We start from the raw sequence: 27207 nt of genomic DNA, 5'->3' as shown, positions 1-27207 counted from the left end.
CTCTTCAGTCACACCGACAGAAATGTAAGATTCTAAATTGGAAGCACAGACAGACAAAAGTTTCCAAGTGGATGGAAATCTGTTTAATAGTTGGAAAACAGGTCAGTGTGCCGAGGGGAAATGATCAGATTCAAAGTGTTAAAAAAAAAAAATAAATTCACATTAGTGAGTGCAAAAGAGACAAGCCACTCAACAACATTAAACAGAAAAGAAGAAAAATTGCTACCAAACCCGTCAGCTAAAAGCCATGAATTTTTACAATTGAACTCAAATAAACCTGCAATCTGAAGAGCACTCGAACACAAAAATGGAAGGATGAAAATCTCCAGTGGACACAGAAGCGGCGTCGTGTCCGGTCAGACCGTCCTGCGTGGCCCAGCCTTCATCAAGTTACAAACAGCGGTCAATAAAATTCTAGTTAAAGAAAAGATTAAGAGGGCAGCAGTCCCACAGTAAAACTCTTTGTTAGATCCCAGACTGCACGCGCCGCGTCCTCTATACCCACATGTGGCGTTTGCAGTGATCCACGGCCTGGAAGAGAAAAAGTTTTTTTTTTTTTCATATCGGAGCCAGAGAAGAGCTGTGACTGACTTTTATGAAATGTCACGTGGGCCATCTTAAAAATAGCTCAGTGTTGAGGCAGGAAGTTGACTTCCTCCTGAAACCAGAACAACGCCAACTCCTCCCTCTGCCCATCAACTCTGACACATGTGACCTGAGTTTTCTTTGGTAAATCCTTCATGTTCAAACTGATCATGAGTAGAACCAGTACAGTGACTCACATTGCACTGCAGAGCCGTCTCCATGCTCTTACACCAGTAGCCAGGCCCTCGGGTGCACAGCTCCGTTCCCAGCAGGGGGCGGCGTGCCTCGGGACAAGCCCCCAGTTTCTGAATCAAACAAGAACTTCCTGAGTTAAACTGCGGAACCAGCCCTGAAATGAAGCGTTGATTCTTCCACCTGGATTACACTCTAATCTCTGGCAGAAACAACATCAGCGCTGAACGCGCAGTCCAATTCGTTGGTGCTGCTTTAATCGTCTTACCAGGCAGACGAAGTCTGGGTCGAGCATCTGAAGCAGCAGCTCCACCAGCATGGGCTCGTACTGCTGGACCAGCTGGTCACACTGTCAGGGGAGCAGAGGTGAAGATGGGAGCAGCTGGAGGAGGCAGAGGAAACCTGACTGGAGCGGCGGCTCACCTCGGTCTGCACTGAGTCCGGCAGGAAGCTGCACACTTTCCTCACCGCCTCCTCAATCTGGGCCTCGGTGGCGTTCTTCTCCAGGATGCTGTCGATGTAGGCCACCGCCGTCTTGCACACCTTGCAGTAGGCTCCCTCCTTGAACCGTGACTGCTGGAGTGCAGCTGGAGGCAAACGCGGGAGGATTAAAATTCAGGGGCTGGGTGTGTTTCAACCCTTAGTAAGAGGATTGCACCACTTCATACTCCTCCTCCACACTCACTAGCACTGAAATAAAGAGGTCTCACCGTCACCAACGTCTTGGACCTCAGAGGCACTTACGGACAAACGTGCGGCGAGAGCCGTTGCAGAGAGCGATGACGGTGCAGACCGACTTGGGGTCGGCCTGCTGCACCAGGAGTTCGATGATGGCTTTGCCGTAAGTCTCCACCAGGTCCTTGCACTGAGCGGTCAGAGAGTCCGGCAGGTATGTGCACACCTTCTCCACCGCTTCGATCACTTCCGCCTGAAAGCAGAGCATAAAAAAAAAAAAAACCTCAAGCATTTACTGGTGCTACTGGTTCTTCAACAATGGAGGAAGTCAATGGAGGGAAGAAAACTATTTTCAGTATTTGGCACGAAAGGCTAGGTGAGGGCATGAGAAAAGGCCTCGACGGATGGTGGCCCACCTTGAGTCTCAGAAAAGGTTTGACCAGAACCAGAGTCTCACCTCAGTGCTCTCATCCTCCAGCATTGACTCCAGCTGCTTCATAACAAACTCACAGATGGCACATGACGGAGACTCCCGGACCCTCACCATGCGCTGAAACACACAGATGTTGAAGAGACAGAAAGCCATACGATAATACCAAAACCCAACACCTCCGGATCACACCTACCACGTTGGACTCCACTTTAGTCGCAGGAACAAGTTCCATAGCAGGGATGGTCTTGGCAGCAGGACGAGTCTTGGCATTGTGCAGCTCCAGGAAGGCGGCAAACTTGTTTGTCGCCCCGCAGAAACCAGCGATGGAGCAAATCTTTTCAGGTGGCTGACGGTAAACAGATGGTTTGAAACTTACTAAGAGTCTCACGCAGGTGAGTCATCTGAAGAGCAGCTTAAACAACTAGTCAGCCAAACATATACCCAGTAGTGTTAAAGAGCATGGTGATTCAAACAGCGTTAGGACTGTACACACAGTCTTGAGGAAGGACAAACATTTCAGCAACCATCCACACAAATGCAAAGCCAAGCCTGGCTGCTAATGGTTAGCATGACTAGTGCCAGTAGTAGCATGGACGTTGAGCTGAACTGCATATGCTCATATTAGACGCAGCAATTCAGATGAAAATGACAAGCAGCAGGCGGAACCATGAGACCCACCTGGTCCTGAGACAATGGGGCAGCGGACAAACCCAGAGCAGGAGGAAACAGCAGGACAACATGATTGATTGTAAAGAAGGGAGACACGCCGAAAACATTAAGGAGGCAATTTCAACAGCAGCGTCTTTGTTTAGAAACGTTAAGATGGAGAGCAGCAGAGTGATATCAGATATGGAACTTACGGTGACCAGGAGCAGCTCGACAATGGTGGTTGCGTACTGGCTGATGTACTGCTTACACTGCATTGTGGGAAGACAAAGGTACAGGTGTTGTTCCGAGCCAAAAAACATAAAAAAAAAAGCAAATTCAAACTATTACCAATGATGACATGCCAGGCCCAAGGTTGTCACACTGGTTCTCCATGTTCTCGATCAGAGTGTCGACGAAGGACTGATTGGCCTTGGCCTCGGACTGAGCGTCGGCCAGGAAGGTCATGCAGTCCTGACACACTTCTTCAGTTCCCTGGACATGTGAGGTTTACAGCCCAATCAGCAAACAGCACATGTGACCCAGCAGTGATGGAGGGTAGATGATTGACGGCACCTTTGGTTTGGAGCTCTCCTTCTTGGGGCTCTTCTGAGGATAGAGGAGCTCGGGCACATTGATAAGGAACGGCGAGACGCTCTTGGCGAGGTCCACCTTCGGGATTTCATTGGACTCCAGTGGCTTGAGCTTCTTCAGCTCAGCCAGTGCTGCTTGCTGAGACCTGCACAAGCCCATAGCTCCACACACCACACCTGGATCTTCCTGCAGACCAATAGTCAATGATCAGAAACCACTCTAATAACCAATCACTTCATGCACTACAGCACAGTAACAATCACAAGTCATACAATACTTCTCTTTTTTTATATATATATCAAACTGTTGCAAAAGGTGAGGCAGGAACAGAAACTGCCCGTGGTCATGGGACTTGATGGTGCACAATAACTGGCCTGTTCTCACTTGGACTTTGACTCACTTCCCCATCAATAGCTCTTATTCATTTCACTGCACTTTCAATCCTGCCATGCTTACGGATGAGATAGAGGCTCATCGCGGTTTAAGAAGATGGAACATTGCCAAGACTCCAAACTAGCTTGAGTCAGAAAACACACTTCACCGTTTATTACATTCTAAACCATTGTGATAATGCACAACAAGAGACAGCAAGAATTGCCTGCCATATTAGGGCAACACTTCAGGCAAAACAGCCTTGACACCCGTCACATTATACACATCCATAGCACAAAGCTTTCAGGTTGGTGAAGTTCATATCAAGTGTGGGAACAAGTTCCACTGCGTGTAGGAAATGTACTTAATCCATTGAAGATCACTGTCATTTTGCTACTTGCTTTGTTTCGAAATCAAATTTCAATTTTGGTGTAATTCCATGTTTCTCTCATCCAATAACAAAGGCTACTAGTGTGATGATCAAGAATCCGAAACATCACGTACACCAGCTGTGAGATGCAAAGGCAGAAGCCTCAAAGGACAAACCAATGGCATTAATAAAACAGAATTAACAGTTGCTTACACTCATGACTCAATATAGTACATGAGATGTTTTCATTTTAACTTCACTTCTTTGAGACAACCTAACACAAGACTTCACATCAATCCAGAAGCACAACACTTTAAAGTGACATTTCTTTCTTCAAATTTCTTACCAGTGTTCCAACAATGATGCCCATAAGGATGGGGAAGTATTGGTCAACCATCTCCTTGCACTCAGCAGCCAGACCCTGATCAGGAACAAGCTGACAGGCCTTCTCCAGGTACACAAGAACTTCACCCTGAAGACACACATTTCAATTGTTAACCAGAGATTCATATAAAATGGATCCAAGTTGGGTAAAGCACGGATAGTGCCTACCTGAGTAGCATTGTTTTTCAGACATTGAGCCACCACCATCACGACCTCTTTGCACAAGTCGCAGGGTGCAGATTTCTGAAAACAAGTTATGGGTCAGGGTCACAAGAAGGCCTTTCATATTGACAACAATGTTCAATGCCTACCATCTGGGGCTGGTTCCATACGTTCTGCTGGCAGTGAGTCACAGCTTTGCACTGGTCTGCAGTCTTCACATTTTGACACCAATACGGGGGGCCGCGGGCACACTGCTCGATGCCAAGCAGAGGACTGGCAACAGCTGCGGAGACATAACAACACCTCCGTCACTGACAGACTAAACAAGATTACTGAACCCAGCTTTAATTTTCCGGCAAACTAAACAAGTCTAAACAACATACCTGTACTGAAGAGTTAACATCACATTAGGAAGTGAAAAATAAATGGAATGGAATGAAGTCAACACTTAAAATATGACACTCAATTATTTTGAAAGGTGTTTGAAATGGTGAATCTCATCACAGGTGGTTTAACATACTTAACCAACAACAACATAAAACACTCTCCATGTCATTAGGTGATGTTAGAGAGCCTTAACAGCACAGGTTCCTCTTTCAGAAAGATCACAAGACTAGCATTTAAAAAAGGAAGTAATTTTAACCTTGGTACTGCAACCATTTCTTTGTATACTCATCAACCACTGAAAATGCAGAACATGTGGCGAACTAGAAAGTACAAAAGAAAGTATACCAAATATAACGTTTGTCCTATAACTTGACAGTTTTGGATTCTTACTTTGACACGTAGTTAACTCTGACATGTAAGAGGTGACTAATTGATCTGGTCTTTCTTAACATACAAGTCGCAGTTCAAAGTTTGAAATAACCAACAGTTAAAACCCCCTGGGAATGAGTGACCTTCAGTGATAACATCCAAAAACTGCTGAAACAGACCCGACTATAGACAGAAGAATTTGAACCGCACAAATCCTCCCTCCATCCAAGAAATCACAAGACTCAAAAAAAAGAGAAGTGGCTCAAAATGACAAGACAATAAACGTACATTCATGGTTGTGTCTTCAGTTTAACACTTGAATCTTAAATGTGTGAATTCTGATTTTTAAGTTGCTTGGTAAATACGCCACCGTTTTCCACCCTAGGTGCCGTAAAACCATCAGAGAACACACATAACCTCCAAGTGGGTCATGTCGAGGGCTTTAAAACCATGAGCTATGACAGTGCAACCGCAAATAAACTTCAAAGGACAAAGAACGAGAGTCGAGAGACCATTTCATAGAGGTGGTTTGAGAAATGACAGCGTATTTTCACCGCGATCAAAGAGGAACGTTATATGAAACTCACATAACCTCAATTTACTAAGGATAAGAAGTACACACAGAACACAAAACCCTGAGGATTGATATCAGCAGAAACTAGAGGCAAAGTAAGAATAGAAGAACAGTGTTTATCTCGGACAACGATAAGGAAGTAGGTTATCGACCGAAGTGTAAATGGAACGAAGAGTGTTAAGTTGCCATTATACATTCTTAGTTTTGTATGAGCGTTATCTAACACATGGACGTATGCCGGAGGCAACTTTTCGACAAAACAATCTAGAGTTAGCTTAGAAGCTAACAACGCCAGACGAGTGACGAACAGCATGAGTCACCAAAAATGTCTTTTGTCTGGTATTTACATTCATAAAGAAACACAAAGGGGCCATAAATACGTGTTTTAAATAAGAACAGGGAACACGTCGGCGATGTTTACCGCAGCTAGTTTGTGACGCTTCCGTGTTTTTGGTTTGGAACCAGTTACACAACAAAATGGCCTCGTCTCGTCTGTAGATAAACTTATCGCTAGCCGAATTAACATCGACGATATGCGTGACGAGAGTGAGGGGTTTACCTGTAGAGAGAAAAAGAACCGACAGGAGGAGCATGACTGCGCTGTTTGAAGGCTGGTGGTCCGATGTTGACTGCAATGCAGGCGGACGCTCCGGTTATCCGCTTTATGATGGGAAGTCAGGTGACTGCTCCGGCAGAGTCAGACACGTGACTGCCTCCTGTCGTGACGTCACATCTCAACTGCCACTCGAGTCTGGATTTTATTGAAAACCCCTCCACTTTACAACAGAGGATCACATCTTTTTAAGAACTGTATACCAGAGCAGGCTGCTCCACACAGTCTACCCGTCCTCCCCGCCTGGAAACAGTGAGACATCTCCATTCTGCCTGCACTCTCTTCTTCACCATCGTTTACTGTTAATGATTGATCCCAAATTGTTGGACTCACCACTTCTCCTCAAGCCTCTCATTCAAATGCTTCATTTTGAAAACACTATCTACACACATCAGTGAGTCATGTTATCATTTTAACTTTTTTTTTTTTTACTTGAGTGGACTCACTTCACGTTCTTGTCTAACTTAACTATTTTTAACTGTCTAATTTGACATTTAACTATACTGAATTCTGTAAACATTATGCAAAATGTCATTTTTGCATGTTAAATTTCCGTTTTACCTCAAACAACTAAGCTATTCTCTCTCAGTTGTTCCCTTTAATACAGCAGAAGTTGAAGCACTTATTGTGGTCAGTCCTCCCTTTCTCTTTATGGATCATGACCTTTTGTTCCTCCTGGAAGTATTTTTATTGGATCTGGTTTTAAAACCGTTGGTATAGTCACATAAAAACAAAGCTTTAGCATGTATTTATTCTTTGGTACAGCAAATAACCTTGTTCAATAATTTCTCATTTCTGTGTTGCTTCCTGATGCTTACGTCCACTGGGATTTCATAGTTCAAGCCAGATACTTTGACAACAACCAGAATGATATGGGTTTGACCTAGTATTGTAACGTTGTAAACCAGGACACCCGCATGTAAACAGGCGCGTCTCTAACATGTGCTGTAACCTTTCATCCTCCAAGTAATTCGAGCCCAATCAAGTCGCTGAATTGTTGTTTTTTTTTTGGACTCAAACCTGGTCAATGCGCCTCTCACTATTGTGGAATTCTATTCCAAAAGGTGTGCGGATGAGTCGTAACCGCTGGAAGGAATGATGAATCAAAGTCAAAAATGAAATGAAAGACAAAGAAGAAAGAAAAGGTTAAAGTGGGAGCTCACCAGATACAGTTAGGGCGTGGTCAATGTCTGCTGCAGTCTGTGGTCAAGATACTCAAGACAGCTGATGTGAAAGATCGTGACCATGGACCATGAAGGAATCCAACCCAAAGGTAATCAATCACATATAAACACAGCATGGATGGAAGACGCATTCTTCTGTTCCTCACCGATCTGCAGCTTCTTTGCTTATTTCAGATTCCATCTCAGATTCCATCTGGGGGGCACCAATGTCATGTCAGCAGGAAATTGACTGCTCTTGTATATCATGTTTGTTTTTGATTTTCTGAAATTGGTTATAGTTTTAATAGCGCTTTTCTTCATTAACAGACAAATCACGTCACTATTGATGCAAAATATGAGGCTTGATGTACACGTGGACCGCATCCCAGATGTGACTGAAGCCCAGAAGTCCAGGAGTTTAACATGCAATGCTTTCGTGCGTTTACAGAGGCCGCAGACTGGGAGAAAGCTGCTGGAAATTGTTTTATTCTGGGGGCTCAACTGGTTATGTCACAAGAGGGAAGCCACGTGTTCCTGATCAATTTCACCTTTCAGCTCAGAAAGCTCAATGAAAACGCACCAAATTCGTTTTGGATTGGGGTGAATAGTTTGACAAAAGATGATTCTCACAGGGATATGAAGGGTAACTTGGTCAAAGGCTATTGGCCAACCGAGTCATATGAAAAACAAATCAGAAGTTGTGTTCTTCTGGTTGTGCCATCATCTCTCAATGATAAAAAGTCATATCAAAACTGGGAAACACGACAATGTCTCGAGAAACATTCTTACTTCTGTGAGAGACAAGCTCTAGTTTGAGAAATGGACCACCTATGTATCCAACTTCCAAAAATATCCAGCATTTTTCTTCAGTGTAAAGTATATGAATGTGAATTGTAATATAAATTAAAATAATGACAAGTTAAGCAAAACACATGTACATATATTTAATTCTTCTTGCAGACAAGAACAAAAACTTTGGTCTGAAATCCAACTCCAGTCCGACATGCATGGGCAGGAATCTCTTGGACTGGATCATAAAAAAAAACCTGTAAATGAAAAAAAAAAAAGTCACTACTTTTAGTGAATTTCTGCCAATACAGCACAGTCCATAAACATCACATAGGGGTGAGTGATAAAAAGGACACGTATACCATTTCCTGCTTTGTCAGATGTTCTCAAGGGAAAATCCTTACAGGAGTGGGCCGGAGAATTTAATATCCACAAATATCATGGATATCCCTCAATACAGCAACCTAACAACCTTTCGGAGGACATTACGAGGAATACTACTGGGCCAAAATAAAGAGGCTTCAGAGCTTATACCAGGCAAAAGTGGCTGCATCAGATGCAGTGAAGCCTCAAGCATGTTTGTGTGGAAGATATCACAACACAGATGCCAAGTGAAGCGTCACAGTTGGATGGATGGACAAATGTGAACCAAGTCATTACCTGACCACAGTTTAAAACGTGCATCTCATATTATGCTCATTTCAGGCCTCTTTCTAAAGTGAATGGTATCAATATAGTATTACTCTACACTATAATATTTACTCACCTAAGGAAACTGTTTCCTCTGCATGGGGGCAACAGACAGCAAGTGACTTAAAAGAGCTTCAATTGCTTCCCCTCTATTCTGTCGGTTTCAACCTAACCTTGGCCAATCACTTTTATGAAAACATGTCCGTCTATTAAGATTTATAACGAGCCAATAACGGTGTTATGCATTATACAGGACCTTTCAATGGGCAGCGCAATAATTGCCATGCTGTCCCATACACAGCAGGTGTCAGTAGAGAGCACTGAACCTTGAGTTGAAGCAAAAAAAAAGCCCATCGCCTTTATTTTGGACATTTCTGAATAGAGTTTGAAACGCAAGTCATCGGTTTATGTAATTTCCGATCTTGAAAATAAGCAAAACAAAATTCCATGTTAATAAATATGTTTACATTCTTTCAACAGCACAACAATGTCCAATTTTATACTGCAAAAAAATATTCACAAAATAAATTGTTAGAAACTTTAGAGAGGAAATTACTTGGATGTAGGATAGGGTGGGAATTAGAGCCCTAACAGCCTCCACCTACACGGATCTTGTGCATCATCCCTGGAGAAACAGCATGCCACCAATGAGACTCATGCATGGATGTGGTCATGGTCATGAAGAGCACAGGTGTGTCCGGGGCTGGTTACATGCTGTGCACGTCCTCTATGAGCTTTCTCAAAGTCAGCAGCGTGTAATTCCTTACACTCGCATCACTGCTGGAGGCCACAACAGGAGCCGCGGGGCGAGGGCGTGTCCTTCTTGAGCACGGCGGGTCTCACCACGTCCACGTCTCGGTGCAGGTGGTTCATCAAACCCGTGAGGATGCTGGGCGCCGCGTAGAAGTCGATGAGAAAGTAGGCGCCCCTGCTGTGTCTCTGGTTGTGCTTGTTCATCTTGTAGGGCAGCAGCCTCTCGCCGAGGTTCTCCAAACCCCTCACCACCGCGCCTCGTTCCACCAGCGTCTCCACCGTCCTGCGGAGAGCAGCCGCCGTCTCTGGCCGCTGCATCGCCTTCAGGATCAAGGCCAGCTCGTAGCGAGGCATGACTTTGCTGAGCTGCTGCTACTGCTAAACGCTCCGCCTGTGGGCGACCATGACACGAGGAAGCGGAAAGGGTGATGACGAAGAAATGCTGCGACAACATCCAAAGTAAAATTAAAAAATAAATATTTAGCCTGTATTTTTTTAATTATGTCGCGACATTCTTAGCCTATTGGGGGCAACACGGGTAAAAGTGCTTTATTTTTCCCACTAGTAGCGAGACGCATTTAATGACGTATTATGTATGCGCCAACACCCCCAACATACGTATGCGCTCACTTCCTCCTCCTGCACCATCAGCGTGGTGAAGATGGCGGAGCCCAAGTCGGTACCGAGTGACTTGTACAGATACGTCTACTCCTTCCTGCGCGACAACAAGTTCACCAAAGCTGCGGAACTGTTCCTGAAGCAGACCAAAGTGGTAGGTGTCTGCTGTGTGTAGGTGACAGGTTGGTGGGACGCTCCTCAAGCGTCTCCCGGCGCACTTGCACATCCACGTGGAGTGACGCACGCGCTGTTGATCACCACCACCGACGGACTCGTAACTGTCTCGCTGCTTATGGACTGTTTCTGTTTCAGATCCCGCAGGATCAAAATGAAGAAAGCCTGACGAGCATTTTCGACTTCTGGGTGAAGTAAGCGAACGAGCACCTTTTTGCTTCTCTTCATTACTTTTCTATGTGTTAATGGACCCTATTTGCCTCATGTTAAAATGTCTGCATCGAACGGTGCCTGTTATACACTTGTTTTTTGCATATTTAAAGTAGTAAACGTAATTCTGACTCGGTCCCCTTAACTGCGCACTAATACTCTACTGCATTGTATTCTAATTCTAGTCTGTTTTTTTTTTCATCTTACAACATGTGTGTTTTTGTCTGTTTTGTTCTGTTCTTGTCATTGCATATCATGTTTGATTCCTTTCTGATTTTGTTTGTCCGACAGCTGCTGAATGATAAGATTTATTGTCATTAAATAAGCGTCAATATTGTGATATGGCAGGGTCCAGTAGCTTGCTTTATATTTTGTTGCCTTGACCTGTCAGTATGGAAGCCTTGCGCAGCTTCTCAGTCAAACGAGGGCTGTTGTTTTTCCGCCTCATTCTTTGCTTCCACGACACCATTATTAGCACTTTGGCTGATCCTTGTTGCTCATCTAATCTCATCATCATGTTGTAATTGTGTGCTAGAAGCGGCAATGTGGCAAATCACGTGTTTAAACGCTGTACATTTCCCGTTTTATCAGGTCACCAGAATCCAAAAAACGCAAAGTTCCAGCTGATGCCTCTGCCGCCTGCAACGGCCCCTCAGCCAAGAAGGCCAAACCGAGCAAAGAGAGTTCCAGTAGTGAGGACTCGAGCAGTGAGGATGAAAAAGCGGCAGCAAAACCAACGAAAACGGTCCCTGCGGGTGAGCTGCGACTCACACTGTGATCCAAGTTGCCATTTTCTGTCCTCAATACCAGCTTTAACCTCCACAGCTAAAGTCACACCTGCAGCTGCGAAAGCAAAGAAAGCCGCCTCCAGCAGCAGTGAAGACTCCAGTGAGTCTGAAGAGGAAAAGGCGGCTCCAGCAAAGGTAGAAGAAAATGTCTTTCATGCTCTTTGAATATAGGGCTCCAAAGGGTGACGTCACAGAGCGCAATAACTGCGACACATTGTGGGCTTTTAGATCAACTGAGAAGTTGGTTTACAACACCGTCGCCAGCTCTCTGTGCTGTTTGTTAAACTCTGATCATGGTGCAAACATGCTAGTTGACCACCACACTCATCCCCATGACTGCTTCAGAATAAAAGCATAGGGCTGTGATTCCTCTCCTTTCAAAAGTGCAAGATAAGCAGAGGACCCCAGGTCTCAGAAATAGCAAAGATGAGGCGAATAGCCGAGATAGCAGATGTAAGACACCCGAATATCATTTTCGACGTAGTCATTTGATTAGATATTGGCATGTCCACTGCAATTTAAGACCGAAAGTTGGCGTAAACAAGACCTGAATCAAAACATATGCTATGCTGTTTCATCAGTGTCATGTCGCAATGGCATCTATAGATCACTTCTATTCACTCATAGATTATTTTTCAAGCATGTGTTGTTGCGCTGTTCAAAATCATTATCTTTTTTCCGTCGCATTGATATACTCTTCTCTCTGAGCGTTTCATTCCATGGTGAATGTAAACAAAATCTGTCGACCATAAACATGGCAACCACAGCCCACAATGCATTGTGAAATCACATGACCTTCCAAGCTCTACAGTTGTGGTTACATGCTTTTTCTTCCGAACTGTCTTATGCAGCCTCCTGCTAAGGCACCAGTGAAGCCTGCTGCAGCAGCTGGAAACGCTCGGAAGAAAGACACGAGTTCCAGCAGTGAAGAGTCGAGCTCTGAGGACGAGCAGCCAGCGAAGACGCCTGCACCCAGTGAGCTTATTTTCATGGATTATTAACAACTACTAGATCAGCTATTAAGAAACGCTGTTCACTCCAGAACCTAAAGTGACACCCAAACCTGCCGCCTCGGCGAAAGGAGCAGCAGCCAAGAAGCAAGAGAGCAGCAGCAGTGAGGACAGCTCTGACTCAGAAGATGAAAAACCAGCCAAGGTGAATAGACTTCAGTGAATGCCTCCTCAGTATCAAGAAGAATGTGGTTCTTGGTGGCTTCTACACTACTTTTTGGTGACGCAGTTGTCATGTCAGGCACCAGTTAAACCTACGCCAGTGAAAGCAAAGGCGGCAGCGGCTGAAGACTCCAGCAGTGATGACTCTTCATCTGAAGATGAGGCTCCACCTAGCAAGAAGCCAAAACCAGGTGAGTACTGTGCATATTTCCCTCAAGACACACAGTATAAAGATGTGATTGATGGTTTTCCATCATTTTAGGTCCGTACAGTGCGGTCCCTCCACCAGCTTCAGTCCAGAAAGCACCAGCAGCCAAGGCTGCTGCTAAAGTTGCTGCAAAGAAGCAAGAGTCCAGTTCTGGCAGCTCAGGTCATTATCGGGTCCAAACTCATGCCGAGTGTCTGAAGATCAAATGTTGAAATTCTTCTTCTTTTCCTCAAAGATTCAAGCTCTGACGAAGAAGAGGCGAAAACGCCTGCAGCGAAAGTCCCAGCGAAGCCTGCTCCTGCTAAACCTGCTGCAGCCAAAGCAGCTGCTAAAAAGGACGAATCAGACGACGACGACTCGAGTTCAGAGGAAGAGGAGGAGGTGAAGAAACCCGCTGTGAAGGCGACGCCAGCCAAAGCAGCTCCTGTGAAGGTTACACCTGCAAAAAAAGACTCCTCCAGCTCAGGTCAGACATGCTCCACTCTGAGGATGAAGGAATGCTGTGGGCGAAATGTGTGGTCAATGTTGGAAATGTGTTTTCCCCCATCGCAGATTCAGATAGCAGCTCGGAAGATGAGGCAGACGCAAAGCCTGCTGCCACCAAAGCTGCGGCTTCTAAGCCTGCAGTTGCTAAAAAAGTTGCTGCCTCTAAACCCCCAGCGAAGGCAGCTGAGAGCAGTTCTGACTCGGACTCGTCCTCTGAGGATGAGGAGCCTGCGAAGGTCAAGCCGGCCGCAGCTAAACCACCTGCAAAGCCGGCTGTTGCAACGAAAGCTGCGGCAGAAAGTAGCTCTGACTCCGATTCCTCCTCTGAAGATGAAAAGCCAGTCAAATCGACTCCAGCAAGTAAACCTGCTACTCCGGCTGCAAAACCAGCTGCTGCGGCGGCGGCCAAACCGGCGGAGAGTTCTGATTCTGACTCCTCATCTGAAGACGAGGAACCAGCTAAGGCTAAACCTGCTGCCGCTAAAGTCGCGACCCCCACCTCCAAACCTGTCACGCCGAAAGCAAAAGCTGCTGCAGAGAGCAGTTCTGACTCGGACTCGTCCTCTGAGGATGAGGAACCAGCGAAGGCCAAAGCTGCTGCTAAACCAGCCAAGGCATCCACCCCTGCCTCGAAGGCTGCCACTCCCTCTACAAAGGCTGCTGCAGAGAGCAGCTCAGACTCGGATTCATCATCTGAGGATGAGGAACCAGCGAAGGCTAAACCTGCTGCGGCTAAACCTGCTGCGGCTAAACCTGCTGCGGCCCCTGCCTCCAAACCTGTCACTCCGAAAGCAAAAGCAGCAGCAGCAGCAGCAGCAGCTGCAGAGAGTAGCTCGGACTCTGATTCATCATCTGAGGATGAGGAACCAGCAAAGGCCAAAGCTGCTGCTGCTAAACCAGCCAAGGCAACCACCCCTGCCTCGAAGGCTGCCACTCCCTCTACAAAGGCTGCTGCAGAGAGCAGCTCAGACTCGGATTCGTCATCTGAGGATGAGGAACCCGCGAAGACTAAAGCTGCTGCTGCTGCTAAACCAGCCAAGGCATCCACCCCTGCCTCAAAAGCTACTACACCCTCAGCCAAGGCTGCTGCAGAGAGCAGCTCTGATTCCGACTCTTCCTCCGATGAGGAGAAACCAGCTCAGGTTAAAGCAGCAGTGAAGCCCACCACTCCCGTGTCAAAGCCTGCTGCTCCAGCAGCCAAGGCTGCAGCAGAGAGCAGCTCAGATTCCGACTCTTCCTCCGAAGAGGAGAAACCAGCAAAGGCTAAACCCGCTGCTGCTAAACCTGCCACTCCTGCCGCAAAGGTGGCTGCAGAAAGCAGCTCCGACTCCGACAGTTCTGAGGATGAGACTGCCAAGAAACCAGTCCAGATCACCAAAGCCCGTGCAGATTCCACTGCCACCAAGACTGCTGCGACACCCAAGAAGTCTAAGGAGAGTAGCTCCGAGTCCTCAGATAGTTCTGACTCAGAGACGGAGACGAAAGCCACCCCGGCGAAATCTGTCCCTAACGGCAAAGCAGCAACAGCCAAAGTGGCTGCAGCCAAACCTGCAGAGTCGTCCTCAAGCGACAGCAGCTCAGAGGATGAGAAGCCCCCAAGCAAACCCACTACACCAGCTGCCTCTGCCAAGAAGACCCCAAAGGCAAAAGAGAGCAGCAGCTCTGAGGACAGTTCATCCGAGGAAGAAGCTCCTCCTAAAGCTGCCACCACACCTGTCAACGGTGAGACAGAAGGCACCAACACAGAGCGGAGGTCAACATGGACTGTGAATGTGAAACCCTCTCTTCATTCTTCCAGGCACCAACGGGAAACAGAAGAAGGAGGAGGAGTCTGCAGAAAGCGAGGAGGTAGAACCGGAAGTGAAAACTCCGAAAAGCAAGAAGGTCACCAAGACACCACAGACGTTTCCAAAAGCAAACAAGGTGAGTTCTGACGTCTGACTGTGCACTTGTCCGACGGTCTGATCAAAATGTCTCTTTCTTTCCAGTCTAATGTTCCATTCCGAAGGATAAACGAGGAGGATGTGGACGTGGACCCTCGACTTGCTGACAATTCTTTTACTGCCAAGGTTGGTTCAATCATTTTGGATGTTCTGAAATTACTGCAAGATGACCCAGATATAATGGGATATCGCTGACATCCTAAAGAATAATCCACATATTTGTTTTTTACAGCATCACAATATCTGTGTTGCCTGTAAACATCACACCTCAGTCCGCGCTCTAAGTCCTGTTGGTCTAGATTCAGCCTTCTTCGGTGCCATCAGTTTTGAAAAAAAAAAAAAAAATTAAGATTTGTAATTGTAATTTGTAATTGTTTTGAATTAGTTAAATACAATTCAAAACCGTAAAGAACTTCTTTATATTACTAACTTAAATCAAATTATTAATTTTCATGCTGTATTGAAAATGTTTTAAAATACTATGTAAATCTTTTTTTTGTTTGTTTTCCTTAATAACAGCATCAAAACATAAATTTTCCGAATGCTTTTTTCTTTAATTTTTTTTTTTTTTTTAGAATTAAATTTGTTTTTTGTATTCAAATCTTGATGGCAGAGATATCCCTCATCTCTTTTGATACAAGTTTTGGTCGAAACCTTGTACGACATACTTTGTTGCATTGGAGCCACTAAAATGGTGGCACCTCTCTCATTCCTCATTTGTGCTGCGATGTATTGCAGAAGGGGGCTAATGGCGACTGGGGCGAGAAGGCCAACAACGTGCTCAAGTTCACGAAAGGCAAGTCGTTTCGTCACGAAAAGACTAAGAAGAAGAGGGGGAGCTACTGCGGAGGAGCCATCTCCACATCAGTCAACTCCATCAAGTTTGACAGTGAATGAGGGCTGAACTGATCTGGACCTGAGACCCTGTTCATCGACTTCCTCGGCTAAAAACTTCACCTGCCAGTGGATAACCAGCGGCGCCGAACGAGTCTGGTGGAAGGTCGAGCGGAAGCATTGCTGTTTATAGCCACTAGGTGGCTCAAGGCCACCATTCAAGAGTCAAGCTGGCCCTGTTTTTTTTTTTTTTTTCAGTTTTCTTAACATTTAACTTTGTGAACGAAATCTCCATCCACCCACTAGTTATTGTGCGCATTTGGATGTTTCTTTTAGTCCTAAGAATATGCCGAATTCCTTATTTTTGTTTGACTGAACGGTAGAACATTGAGTAAGGTTGTTTTATTCTGTATATTTATTAGGTTTTTATCACAGTCGCACCATGTTATGATCAAGCCATTTCCATTAGACACTTTATCCTGTTGGTGGATGCATCTCGACTGTTCATTGTTGGAGTGAAACGTCATATAGAGCCTTGTCTTCTGTTCGTTTTGTCTGTATGGAGTTTGACCCCTTCTTTTGTATCTTGATTACTTCATTACATGGAGGTGCTTCCTATCTCATTCCGTTGTCCTTTTCTTGAGAGATGCAAGGAGTTTCGATGAGATTAATAATTTCGTTTAGTCAGTGACTTGGTGAACCAGCTAGAATAAATCATCACCCAGGTTCTCACTTTTAATTGGCATGAAAGTACGCAACAATACACGGACTTTAGCGATGAAAGCAAATGTCGAAAGCAAAGCAAATTGAATTAGAATGCCACATACCTGTGTCTCTTTTCACTAGACTTTCGTCTCTTGGTGACGGAGCTGTATAACTCACAAAAGCCCGACCGCTTTTTGGATTCAGCTGAAATGCTACCTGTAATGTTGGCATAGTTGCTAACTCACAACTGTTTTTCGTTTCAGACATACACTGACAAAGATAGGTTGACCAAACACATAAGCCAAATATTACACTTCCTACAGCCACGTTTTTCTCGTCACCATCCACTTGGATATGAAATACTTCAGTCTGTTGGTACATGCGACGAGCCGAGTCCTTTCTACACAAGAGCAAGTGCAACTCAGAGGTGTGGTTGGCTGGTCAGCATCTGCGCTGTCACCTCGAAGCGTCACTTACGTTCCCACCGGGCCTCCAAACTTGACGAGTTGGCTGGCTTTGGGTTCACGTTGGCGAGCGGGGGAACAGGCTGTGGAGAAGGCTGTGTAAGATAATGGAGCAGATGGAACCAGTGTTGAGAGAATCTACCTCCGTATCAGAGGACTGTAGCTCTCAATGTCAAAATCTGAATTGTACTTTGTTTCTCATTTTTAATGAATAGCAGTAGAAGCAGAGTTGACCAGAGAAACACTTATAAAGACTTCCAAAAATGTTTTAAGAAACAAAAACAGAGCATATAGGGCACAAATGAAGCGATGAATTACTGAGGCAAGTAAACACAGAAGCAGATAAACTGTTGTAGGTCCAAGAAGACGCGTTGAAAATGCATACACTGAGATACAAACTTCTCACCTGGTGTCTCAACACTGGGTCCAAAACAGACCCGGGTGTCCTCTCTGAGAGGAGAACCAAATAAGGCACAGTGAAGCAGTTTATTAAGCCATGTCTATGATGTTGTACAGAGGGTTTGTTTTCTCCTGAAAGGCCGACTTAAGACATGAATGTGATGAGAAGCCTTTCACCCCAATCTCTGCACCGCAATCATTCCCAAGTGCCACTTCTGTCTGTCAAGACAAATGTGTGTGTGTGTGTGTGTGTAGACACGCTGCAGGACAATCTTTTAATGGGCGGCAGAGAGCAGGAACTGCTGGTTCTGTCCATTTCAATTAGATGAAACTGCTGACTGCTACTTCAAACACACACCCGCACACACACACCACCATCTTTCTTCTCCCTTTGGCATACAGTCAATGCAACTGTAGACAATCACACGTGCGTTTGCCTTAAAAAGTAACAACACTATTTCATTAGTCACATGACCATCGATTCCTGCTGGACCTGGCTAATTTCATTTCAAGTGTGTCTCAGGTTTATGGTAAAGAAAAGTCTCCCAAAACAAATAGCCACTTTAGAGTAATAAAAACATCTTTAATAGAACATTTGATATTTGTCGTGTATAAAGTGTTTTTGAGGAGGTTGCACAACAGAAGCATCAAGTTTTCTATAGCGTCGTCACACATATCTGACCGAATGCATGTAAAATAAATATATTCGCTCAACATGTGTTAGCCCGGCCATATAAAACCCAGCGTTCGCCCCCGAGGCTGCATGTAAGGGAAGCTTTTCATGTTGAGTCAGCATGCACCAGTCACCTTATTGATAGTTGGAGCTGCACTGACAAGCATTAATGATGGATGGTGGCTGTCAAGGTGCAGCCTTAATGAGCCCATTGCATTAATTTGTCTTTCTAAACTCTGCAGAGGAAGAGGAGAGGAAGTGCCCCCCCTCCACCTCACCCACTCAGGTGGGGTCTCCACTATGTCTTTGGCATGGCGAAGTCCCACGCGGTGTCCTGGGCACATTTCCACATGGCTCGCACCAGCCGGGTGAAGCCCATATCTTTGGGTTTCTCCAAGCCGCGCATCAGCCGCTGCTTCATGATGGCGATGAACTCCTTGTTACTCAGCTCTCCGTTTCCTGAAAACAGAGAGAGACGACGGAATAACCACACTTGGAAGTGGCAGATCAGAGCAGTGCATTTAAAGGTAGATTTATATCATGAGTCTCTAATGAAGTATCACCTTTTCGTGGTGAAAAAAGCCCAAGATTGGTCGTTCACGCTTAAAGTGCCACCTCAACCTAAAGGTCAATAACCTTTCGTAGCTACTCAAACCATACAGTATATTGAGTCCATTCTGGAATTAAAATCTATTTTCCATCCCAATTTATCAAGTGAAATCCAATACAGCAGTGAATAGTTGAACATGAACTACCGTAATTTCCGGACTATAGAGCACACCGGAATATTAGCCGCTCCGACTAAATGTAAGAAGGAAAATAGATCTTGTTCATACATAAGCCGTAGGTTCAGCGGTGCTGTCTGTGCTGTTGACGGGTCAGTGGTGCATCAGCTTAAAAACGCTTTTCGGTCTTGAAGATGGGGGCCAGCATTAAGAGTGGAAACAAGCTGTGTAACACGGAGCGTCTTGCTTTATCCACGCTGCAGCCAAAACCCGACTGACTTGTGCTCACATTGGACTTTTGAGCCGAACACACTTTGTCTCGAGACAGTGTCTCACATCTTTAATCCACATTAAAGCACTCAAAATGTGCTGTTTTCACCCGTGAGCCCAAAGTTCCAACACCACAGCTGGTCTCAGCTGCTGCTTCTCGTCTCCCATCCTCCAGGAGATCGACTCTGTTGACGGAGCTGTGGACACACGGGCGAAAACAGCGCATTTTGAGGGCTTTAAGGGTAAATAACAGGCCTCTGATTTCATCGCCCCTGATTTAATCTGATTTCAGCCTGTAAAAATCCATATATTAGCCCCACTGTTGTGTAAGCTGCAGGGCTCAGACCGTGAGAAAAAGGTAGCGGCTTATAGTCCGGAAATTACGGTACTTCAGTGGCTCATTTCTTCCACAAACCATTTATCTGACATTTTCTGTCGGTAGAGCGTATCTGCTCATCTCCTCCAATCCCTGACCTTCATCTCCAGATGAATGATGAGAGCCACCCTGCACTCCTTCACCCCCATTCTTCAGCTCCTTCTTGAAGTCCTAAACCTGTCCATTTGCCCTGCACACTATGCTGGCTCTGGATTCACACAGGAAGTGAGGAGTTACTCACCAACGCCACCGTCTTCTTGACAAACTGCAGCGCGAGAGGGCTCGTGACACGCTCGCTAACCATTTTGATGTGATATAGTCTGGTATATACCATCTTTAACTGCGCATATACAGCTTCACTACCGCTGCCCCGCGGGATTTGCATTTCCTCATGAATTGAATCAATAAGTCTGGAAGCTTGTGCATTAAAGGAGGGTCTTTATCGAGATGATCGACAGCGAGCTGACCACAGCTCACCTAGTTATTTTCACGGCCCACTGTAGAGCAAATGAATATATGACTCTCCACCTTTGATGTAAATCACGTATAGTAACATCACCAACATTCAACAACATCCACCACCGCAGCATGTGTCTAACTCGAGGCCCGGGGGCCAAATCTGTTCGCCTAGGCATTTTGCATGGCCTTCAGTAGCTGTAAGTACAGTACCAGTTCAGCAAAAACAGCAAAAACTAGACTGAGGACAAGTAGTAACCCTTGGATGCCTAGTGTGAATCTGGAAAACTGCTAATGCAGGTGAAGGGGAATTCAATGAAAGATTATGAATAATGAGATCAGTTCCAGCTCATTTCTGCAGAGCTGAATGTAAGGCCATAAACCATAATCCACCCTCGTTAAATCACACTTGACGCGTTTTAGTGAGCACTTTGTGCCGAGTCTTCACAGCTTTATCAATATAGTGCAACTACATATGAGCTAAACCTCTATTTCCAGCAGATCTTTGACTTTGGCAACTAAAAACAACATCTGTGCACTATACATCTCTCAGATGGCCCATAAGAGCAAGTTATCATTTTCATGCTTCTCACCATCGCAGTCGAAGAGTGCGAACACCACGTCGCACACATGATCAGACAGCTCCACCTTGGCCACGGTCCGGGCCACCTGCTTCATGGTAACTGTGAGACAGTGGGAGGGCAGCACAGAGAGAAATCATTTCTGGAAGGGAGTAATTGAGGTGCTAGTGGACACGCTTTGAGCATAGAAATGGTCTGTGTGCAAGCCAGACTGCAATGGATCGATGGCAGGAGGGGTTCATTCACACCGCACACAATCTGATAGATATGAGAAAGAAAATGAAAGAGGAGGAGAGGCAGACCCGCACCAGGATGCCTGCTGAGAAGGAGAGGCGGGAGGGAAATAAACACCAGGAAGAAAAAAAAGCCCTGATGAAATAATGGAAATCAATTCTGAGTATTGTTGAATGGATACATCTGAGGGTGATGGCAACTAAAGAGTGCGATAAAAGGGTCAGGACGAATAAAATCCCAGCAAATCTCTCTCAAGATAAGAAAGCTGCAGCTTCTCTGGAGGATCGCGGTCTGCTGTTCTACCTTCCAGAAAGCCCAGTGATTTCAGCCAACACACCCACACGTGAGAAAGCGTGTAACTGGTGCGAAATTGTCCGAATCGAAAAAGGACGTGACGCACAAAAACGGAGGCCCAGTGGTTCGCGGACGCAGCAGTGGATATGGATAATTGGCTGGTAACTATCGTCTGGTAGAGGAGTTTGTGAAAACCCGCACACAAACGCTTCTGTGCAGAGAGGAGCTGAAACCGTACACTGGAAACAACACCTCAGGCGAGATTCTGCTCTCTTATAACAGCATCTGCTCCATCAGTAAATCACAGTTAATGAACGCGCTGACAGGAAACATATGGAGGGTTAGTGATGAGCCCAGTCCTGGTTATGAATGAGATGCAATTGTGTTTAAGAGCCAGTGAAAACCTTCATATTGTCATCCATGCAAAGCTAATGAGGATTGTCATTTTACAACAGAAGCTCCAGGTCAAACTAAAAAGTGTCCGCACTTCTGAATTGAGGTCAATGTGGTGTCTGGAGCAACAATATACAAAAAAAACAAAAAAACAAGCCAATGACAAGTTCCTTCATCTCAAATCAGCTGACCACAGTTGGAGTTTAGCTTAGTTTTAACAGCTCGTGTGCTCACACAGCACGGATTTTATCTTATGAAAACAGCATCTTGATGTTGCGAGTGTGTAGAATTGTACAATGTGATTCAACCGTTTTGCAAGAGAGGAATAGAGGTACAATAATAAAACACTGTGCTAATGGCTTCATTAAAAACTGCCTACTTATTTTATTTTGTCCAGTTGAAGACATGCGAATGGTTCTTGTTTGTATTCAATAGCACGGTGGAAAGGTCAGGCTGAAGAGTGTAAGAACTTGAGCTGACATGGTGTAGAGCAGCTGACAGTGGGAGCGACAGTTGTGGAATTTAATTAGACCCACAGAGGAGTAATTAAGAGGATGAGCTTGACAGTCGTGGGGAAATCAGCGAATACCTTTGTCAATAGACGCTCCAGCCATGTGGTAGAAGCTGAGAGCCGTGTCCACGTCGTTCACATTCTTCAAGAAAGTGAAGAAATTCTCCACCTCCTCAAACGTGATGCCCTGCTCAAAAAAAAACAAAACAAAAAAAACACAAAATCATGGCTGAGAAAATTCTCTTGTCAGATGCTGTGAGTGCACGGAGCAGTTTGGCTCTGCTCAGCGATGTGACAGGGCTGCCAAGAGGAAGTGGACAGAAGTATTTGACACACATGGATGATCAATGTGCTGCGGATGAGCAGACATCCAAAGAGATGCAGTGGCAAAGATGTTGATGGGCTCATTAGAAAAAGTCGACGGCAAATAAACAGGTTACTGCAAATTGGGGCAAAGTAGATGGACGAAGCGTTAGAAGAGGCGCTCGCTGCAGTCCAACTCCTCGGAGACAGTTGGCTCACGAAGCAATCTCTCATGCCTGCGAGGAACAGCAGCTCCTCTGACTTGATTTCCTTGCTAATCGCTGCATTTAACTATTAAACCTGCCTCACCGTGGCAAAGCTTCACATCTGTGCTGCATCTACAGGATAATCTAGTGCGCGCCGTCCTCAAGGAGAGAGAAATGGCAACCATTCCACGTCGACATTTATGTGCAATCATTTCAAACAGCATTTAGCCTAAGAAAGCATATGTTCACATATAAATCAAAGCTGGTGCAGTCATTGGTTGAGTCTGTGAAACATTCAACTCTTGACAGGGAAAATGAATCAGTGAATCATCTGTGAATCTGAGCATCTTGTCAGGAAATAAGTGGTGACGTTTTAGTAAACATTAGATCGTTATTTGAGGCAGCAGTCTCCCTTTCAAGTCTCCCTCTTAGAGCAAGATGCACACGTTCATGAAAAGGAAAATTACAGGCACACATTACACATTTATAGAAGGACCAGGTTCAGCATGTCAGGTTCAGCACCGTCACTGGTGTGATGTGTTCACCAATATATCCATCAGGGGTGTAGCCCAATGCCAAATTTTATGACAATGACAAACTCCAAAACAAACATGGCAACTGTGGACGAAGTATTGATGACATATCTCTTGCACTAAAGAGGAAATCGGATGCAGTGTTGTAGGAGGCTGTGGTCGATGGTAAATATATCACAACTGGAGGACGGACAATTTCTGCCATTCTTACGTCTTCTTCGGGTCTCACTAGAGTTACATATCGGATAGTAACAGCAAGACAGCCCCCGAAGGTTTCCGGTGAGAACACTGAGGAAGAGGAAGTCAACAAAAGCCACAATTTTAATATTCTTTCTACTGGGTCCACGATACAGCTGTCTATTACCGATCTAGACTGTCATGTCAGGTCAGTATTTTCTGACTTTTCTATTTCTATCTTTGAGAGCTTATCCATTGGAGAAAAGCCATTTCATTCCTGATCGACGAAGAAGCAACTTCATGACAATAGGGAACTGTGGAAGCAGACACGGTTGTGGAGATTGAAAGCTTTGCCTTCGGGCTCAGCTTTTTCTTTATCATTACAAAGTTGCATTACTGCTCCCGCTGCTCAATTCATTCAATTTCACGCCCCATTGTGCCCACACTTGGGAACAAAACCCCTTGATACTTGGACATTTTTCCTTGATGTAGTTGATTTTTAAATGCAAAGCTTTGGCCCCTCTTAGGTTGAAGGCCTGGGTGGTAGTTTGGAGTCAAGGTCGCTTGTGGAGTTATTTCTTTAAACTTGACCACAAGGAGAGCAGATTAAGACGAGTAGAAATGTAAAGCCTTAAATTATTCCTGAGGTATCAACTGCAGACGGAATTCCATCTTGTATACTATATCAGAATAGCTTAAGAGTATTTCCCCCCCGAGTTCTAAATCATGGGCTGAAAGAAGAGATCAGAGCTGCTGATATGTCACACCAAAATGGAATGGTGATGCTGCAGAGGCAAATAACTGAGAAGATGTTCCAGACACACTCAGGAAGCGGGGACTGAGGACTCGGATGGCTCTCTCATCACCCGGGCCGAAGTCACCGAGGTTGTTCGTAAGCTCCTCGGTGGTAGGGCCCCGGGAGTGGATGAGATCCGTCCGGAGTATCTGAAATCCCTGGATGTTGTAGGGCTGTCGTGGCTGACACGTCTCTGCAACATCGCGTGGCAGTCGAGGACAGTGCCTCTGGATTGGCAGACCGGGGTGGTGGTCCCCCTGTTTAAGAAGGGGGACCGGAGGGTGTGTTCCAACTATAGGGGGATCACACTCCTCAGCCTCCCTGGAAAGGTCTATTCCAGGGTACTAGAGAGGAGACTTCGGCCAATAGTCGAACCTCAGATCCAGGAGGAACAGTGTGGTTTTCGTCCCGGTCGTGGAACACTGGACCAGCTCTATACCCTCCACCGGGTGCTCGAGGGTTCATAGGAGTTCGCCCAACCAGTCCACATGTGCTTTGTGGATTTGGAGAAGGCGTTCGACCGTGTCCCTCGCGATGTCCTGTGGGGGGTGCTCCGGGAATATGGGGTGCGGGACCCTCTGCTAGGGGCTGTCCGCTCCTTGTATGACCGGAGCAGGAGCATGGTTCGCATTGCCGGCAGGAAATCAGACCTGTTCCCGGTGCATGTTGGTCTCCGCCAGGGCTGCCCTTTGTCACCGGTTCTGTTCATCACTTTTATGGACAGAATTTCTAGGCGTAGCCAGGGGTCGGAGGGGATCCGGTTCGGGGACCACAGAATTTCATCTCTGCTATTTGCGGACGATGTTGTTCTGCTGGCCTCATCGGACCGGGACCTTCAGCATGCACTGGGTCGGTTTGCAGCCGAGTGTGAAGCGGCCGGGATGAGGATCAGTACCTCCAAGTCTGAGGCCATGGTTCTCGACCGGAACACGGTGGTTTGCTCTCTCCAGGTTGGTGGAGAGTTCTTGCCTCAAGTGGCGGAGTTTAAGTATCTCGGGGTCTTGTTCTCGAGTGAGGGAAAAAGGGAGCGTGAGATTGATAGACGGGTTGGTGCAGCGGCAGCAGTGATGCGGTCGCTGTATCGGACCGTCGTGGTGAAGAGAGAGCTGAGTCACAAGACGAAGCTCTCGATTTACCGATCGATCTACGTTCCCACCCTCACCTATGGTCACGAGCTTTGGGTAGTGACCGAAAGGATGAGATCGCGGATACAAGCGGCTGAGATGAGTTTCCTCCGCAGGGTGGCTGGGCGCACCCTTAGAGATAGGGTGAGGAGTTCGGTCATCCGGGAGGAGCTCGGGGTGGAGCCGCTGCTCCTCCACATCGAGAGGAACCAGCTGAGGTGGCTCGGGCATCTGATCCGGATGCCCCCTGGACGCCTCCCTGGGGAGGTGTTCCGGGCATGTCCTACCGGGAGGAGACCCCGGGGAAGACCCAAGACTCGCTGGAGAGATTATGTCTCCGGTCTGGCCTGGGAACGCCTCGGGATCCCCCGGGAGGAGCTGGAGGAGGTTTGTGCGGACCGGGAAGTTTGGGCTTCCTTGCTCCGAATGCTGCCTCCGCGACCCGACCCCGGATAAGCGGCAGAAGAAGAAGGTGAAGGATGTTCCAGACACGTCTACAGGACACTTGGGACTGGAGGCCTCTGTTCTAGTTGAGGGACATCTAATATTTATTCAGCCAGTGCAGTCTGCACAGCTGGGGACACTGATTTATCGTGATATTAGTCACAAACACCAGTTTAAACATATGTCACATTAATCTTTATTATACTGAATACTTAATTAGCCACCTTGCATCACAGTTGGTGTGTGCTGCCTCTTTGTAATATAAAGTCTATAAGCAAACGCTGAAAACAGGTTGTTAAAATTCCTTCCCCTCTCAACTGAGAAAGGGAGCAGAGAAGATGGCCAAACGCTGAAGCAAACAGGAGGAGTGAAAGAACACTCCAGGTCTTCCGCTAAGGCGGGAGAAGTGCATTTGGACATCCAGAGTGGAGATAGTGGAAGACAGAAGCGTCTGAAAGAGTGGGGGTCAGTCAGCGGGATAATGTCGGGCTGAGAATGTGCCGTCCTCTACTGGTGATGTATTACCTCTCATCCGGCCTCTCGTACACACACACACCATTTCCCAGCCCAATCTCATCTAGCTACCAGGCACAGTCTATCACACGCACCCTCAATGTCAGCCAATTATTCCAAACATCACTTGTATTACTTTCAGGTACCTGCTTGTGAAAACAAAAGACATATATAAAACTCACCTGTGCATCCTTGAACATCTTCTTTAATCCCTTCTGCATCTGCTTGAGTTTACGAGACTGTACACCACTGTAGGCCAGCAGCATTCCCCCAAACTGTCTCTCGGAGATTCTGCCGTCCACAGGATCGTTCCTCTCAAACTAAAGGCGGAAAATGGTGAGATTGATGAAGACCGATTGCTATGCAGAAGGACAAACAAATTAGCAGGCAAAAAGGGGACTTGGGAAGATGGGAAGCCGCAGATAATGGTGTCAGACATCACTTTGAATCATGCTGCAGGCTGAAATGGTCGGCATTAATTCTGCATGCACATTTTCTTTTTTTACTATGTTCCACTGGAGCACGGCTTAACAGCACAGGGCCTTGGTTGCGTCAGGTCAATCCAATATATACGCACCGTTATTTGACTACAACCCTGCTGCCTGCTTTCGTTCCCACCAAATATGTTGACCATTCAAAATGGAAATTTTGTAGCTATCGCACAATAAGCCGGCGGGAATAACAAAGGGCATTCACAAGTCATGTAATCCCTCACACAGAAAACTTTTGCGAAGAACGCCAACTATATTCTAAATTGGGGTGCCAAACTCAGTAACACCAGGCGCCAAAATTGTGAAGACAGTCAGGCAGAACGAAATGTATTGTCACTCCTACAAGATGGAAGAAA

General features: G+C 46.0%; 4 protein-coding genes across 11 annotated transcripts in view; 1 reads left to right on the top strand and 3 right to left on the bottom strand.

Moving 5' to 3' along the window:
* Positions 1-60: 60 nt before the first annotated feature.
* psap (prosaposin) lies at positions 61-6457 on the bottom strand. The gene is made up of 14 exons (XM_053876128.1): positions 6302-6457; positions 4562-4695; positions 4419-4493; positions 4213-4338; positions 3107-3310; positions 2882-3025; positions 2746-2802; positions 2079-2231; positions 1910-2002; positions 1522-1705; positions 1201-1364; positions 1046-1126; positions 783-890; positions 61-531 (listed from the first exon to the last, which is right to left on the bottom strand). Exons 1-14 carry the CDS (start codon positions 6333-6335, stop codon positions 496-498), a joined length of 1593 nt encoding a protein of 530 aa, XP_053732103.1. The 5' UTR covers positions 6336-6457; the 3' UTR covers positions 61-495.
* On the top strand, positions 5718-16982 carry nolc1 (nucleolar and coiled-body phosphoprotein 1). 6 transcript variants are annotated; one of them, XM_053876123.1, is made up of 16 exons: positions 5718-5881; positions 7420-7628; positions 7846-10209; positions 10402-10522; positions 10681-10736; positions 11344-11507; positions 11578-11675; positions 12392-12515; positions 12583-12695; positions 12792-12903; positions 12975-13082; positions 13156-13386; positions 13473-15128; positions 15205-15329; positions 15395-15475; positions 16088-16924. In XM_053876123.1, the coding sequence occupies exons 3-16, from the start codon at positions 10154-10156 to the stop codon at positions 16244-16246; spliced, it is 3204 nt and encodes a 1067-aa protein (XP_053732098.1). In that variant the 5' UTR covers positions 5718-5881; positions 7420-7628; positions 7846-10153; the 3' UTR covers positions 16247-16924. The 6 variants fall into 6 exon arrangements, with proteins under 6 accessions (XP_053732098.1, XP_053732097.1, XP_053732095.1 ...); XM_053876122.1 differs by lacking the exon at positions 5718-5881 and adding an exon at positions 6260-6607; XM_053876120.1 differs by lacking the exon at positions 5718-5881 and adding an exon at positions 6260-6749.
* Positions 8429-10170, bottom strand: mrps6 (mitochondrial ribosomal protein S6). Of its 3 annotated transcripts, none has more exons than XM_053876130.1 (2): positions 9765-10170; positions 8429-8564 (listed from the first exon to the last, which is right to left on the bottom strand). In XM_053876130.1, the coding sequence occupies exon 1, from the start codon at positions 10102-10104 to the stop codon at positions 9772-9774; it is 333 nt and encodes a 110-aa protein (XP_053732105.1). In that variant the 5' UTR covers positions 10105-10170; the 3' UTR covers positions 8429-8564; positions 9765-9771. The 3 variants fall into 3 exon arrangements, 1 of the variants encoding a protein (XP_053732105.1); XR_008415875.1 differs by having other exon boundaries at positions 8438-8564; positions 9603-10170; XR_008415874.1 differs by having other exon boundaries at positions 8442-8564; positions 9554-10170.
* The window catches only part of micu1 (mitochondrial calcium uptake 1), a 29039-nt gene continuing 18430 nt past the window's right edge, over positions 16599-27207 (bottom strand). The window contains exons 9-12 of the mRNA XM_053876129.1: positions 26543-26680; positions 22343-22451; positions 20845-20934; positions 16599-18883 (exon numbers count right to left, since the gene is read on the bottom strand). Of these exons, the coding sequence (XP_053732104.1) occupies positions 18723-18883; positions 20845-20934; positions 22343-22451; positions 26543-26680 (498 nt within the window). The 3' untranslated portion in view covers positions 16599-18722. The remainder of the gene's footprint in view (positions 18884-20844; positions 20935-22342; positions 22452-26542; positions 26681-27207) is intronic.

The sequence above is a fragment of the Synchiropus splendidus genome, chromosome 9 (genome assembly GCF_027744825.2).
Source record: "Synchiropus splendidus isolate RoL2022-P1 chromosome 9, RoL_Sspl_1.0, whole genome shotgun sequence".
NCBI lineage: Eukaryota > Metazoa > Chordata > Actinopteri > Syngnathiformes > Callionymidae > Synchiropus > Synchiropus splendidus.
This window is presented reverse-complemented; position numbering and strand designations above follow the sequence as displayed.

Coding starts and splice junctions, on each gene's coding strand:
- psap (XM_053876128.1), bottom strand. CDS start 6,335: ATGCTCCTCCTGTCGGTTCTTTTTCTCTCTACAG. Junction 3,311..4,212: donor GCATCATTGTTGGAACACTG/GTAAGAAATTTG, acceptor ATTGGTCTGCAG/GAAGATCCAGGTGTGGTGTG. Junction 1,365..1,521: donor CTCTCGCCGCACGTTTGTCC/GTAAGTGCCTCT, acceptor GTTTGCCTCCAG/CTGCACTCCAGCAGTCACGG.
- mrps6 (XM_053876130.1), bottom strand. CDS start 10,104: ATGCCTCGCTACGAGCTGGCCTTGATCCTGAAGGCGATGCAGCGGCCA.
- nolc1 (XM_053876123.1), top strand. CDS start 10,154: ATGACACGAGGAAGCGGAAAGGGTGATGACGAAGAAATGCTGCGACAA. Junction 10,210..10,401: donor ATGCTGCGACAACATCCAAA/GTAAAATTAAAA, acceptor CTGCACCATCAG/CGTGGTGAAGATGGCGGAGC. Junction 15,330..15,394: donor CGTTTCCAAAAGCAAACAAG/GTGAGTTCTGAC, acceptor CTTTCTTTCCAG/TCTAATGTTCCATTCCGAAG.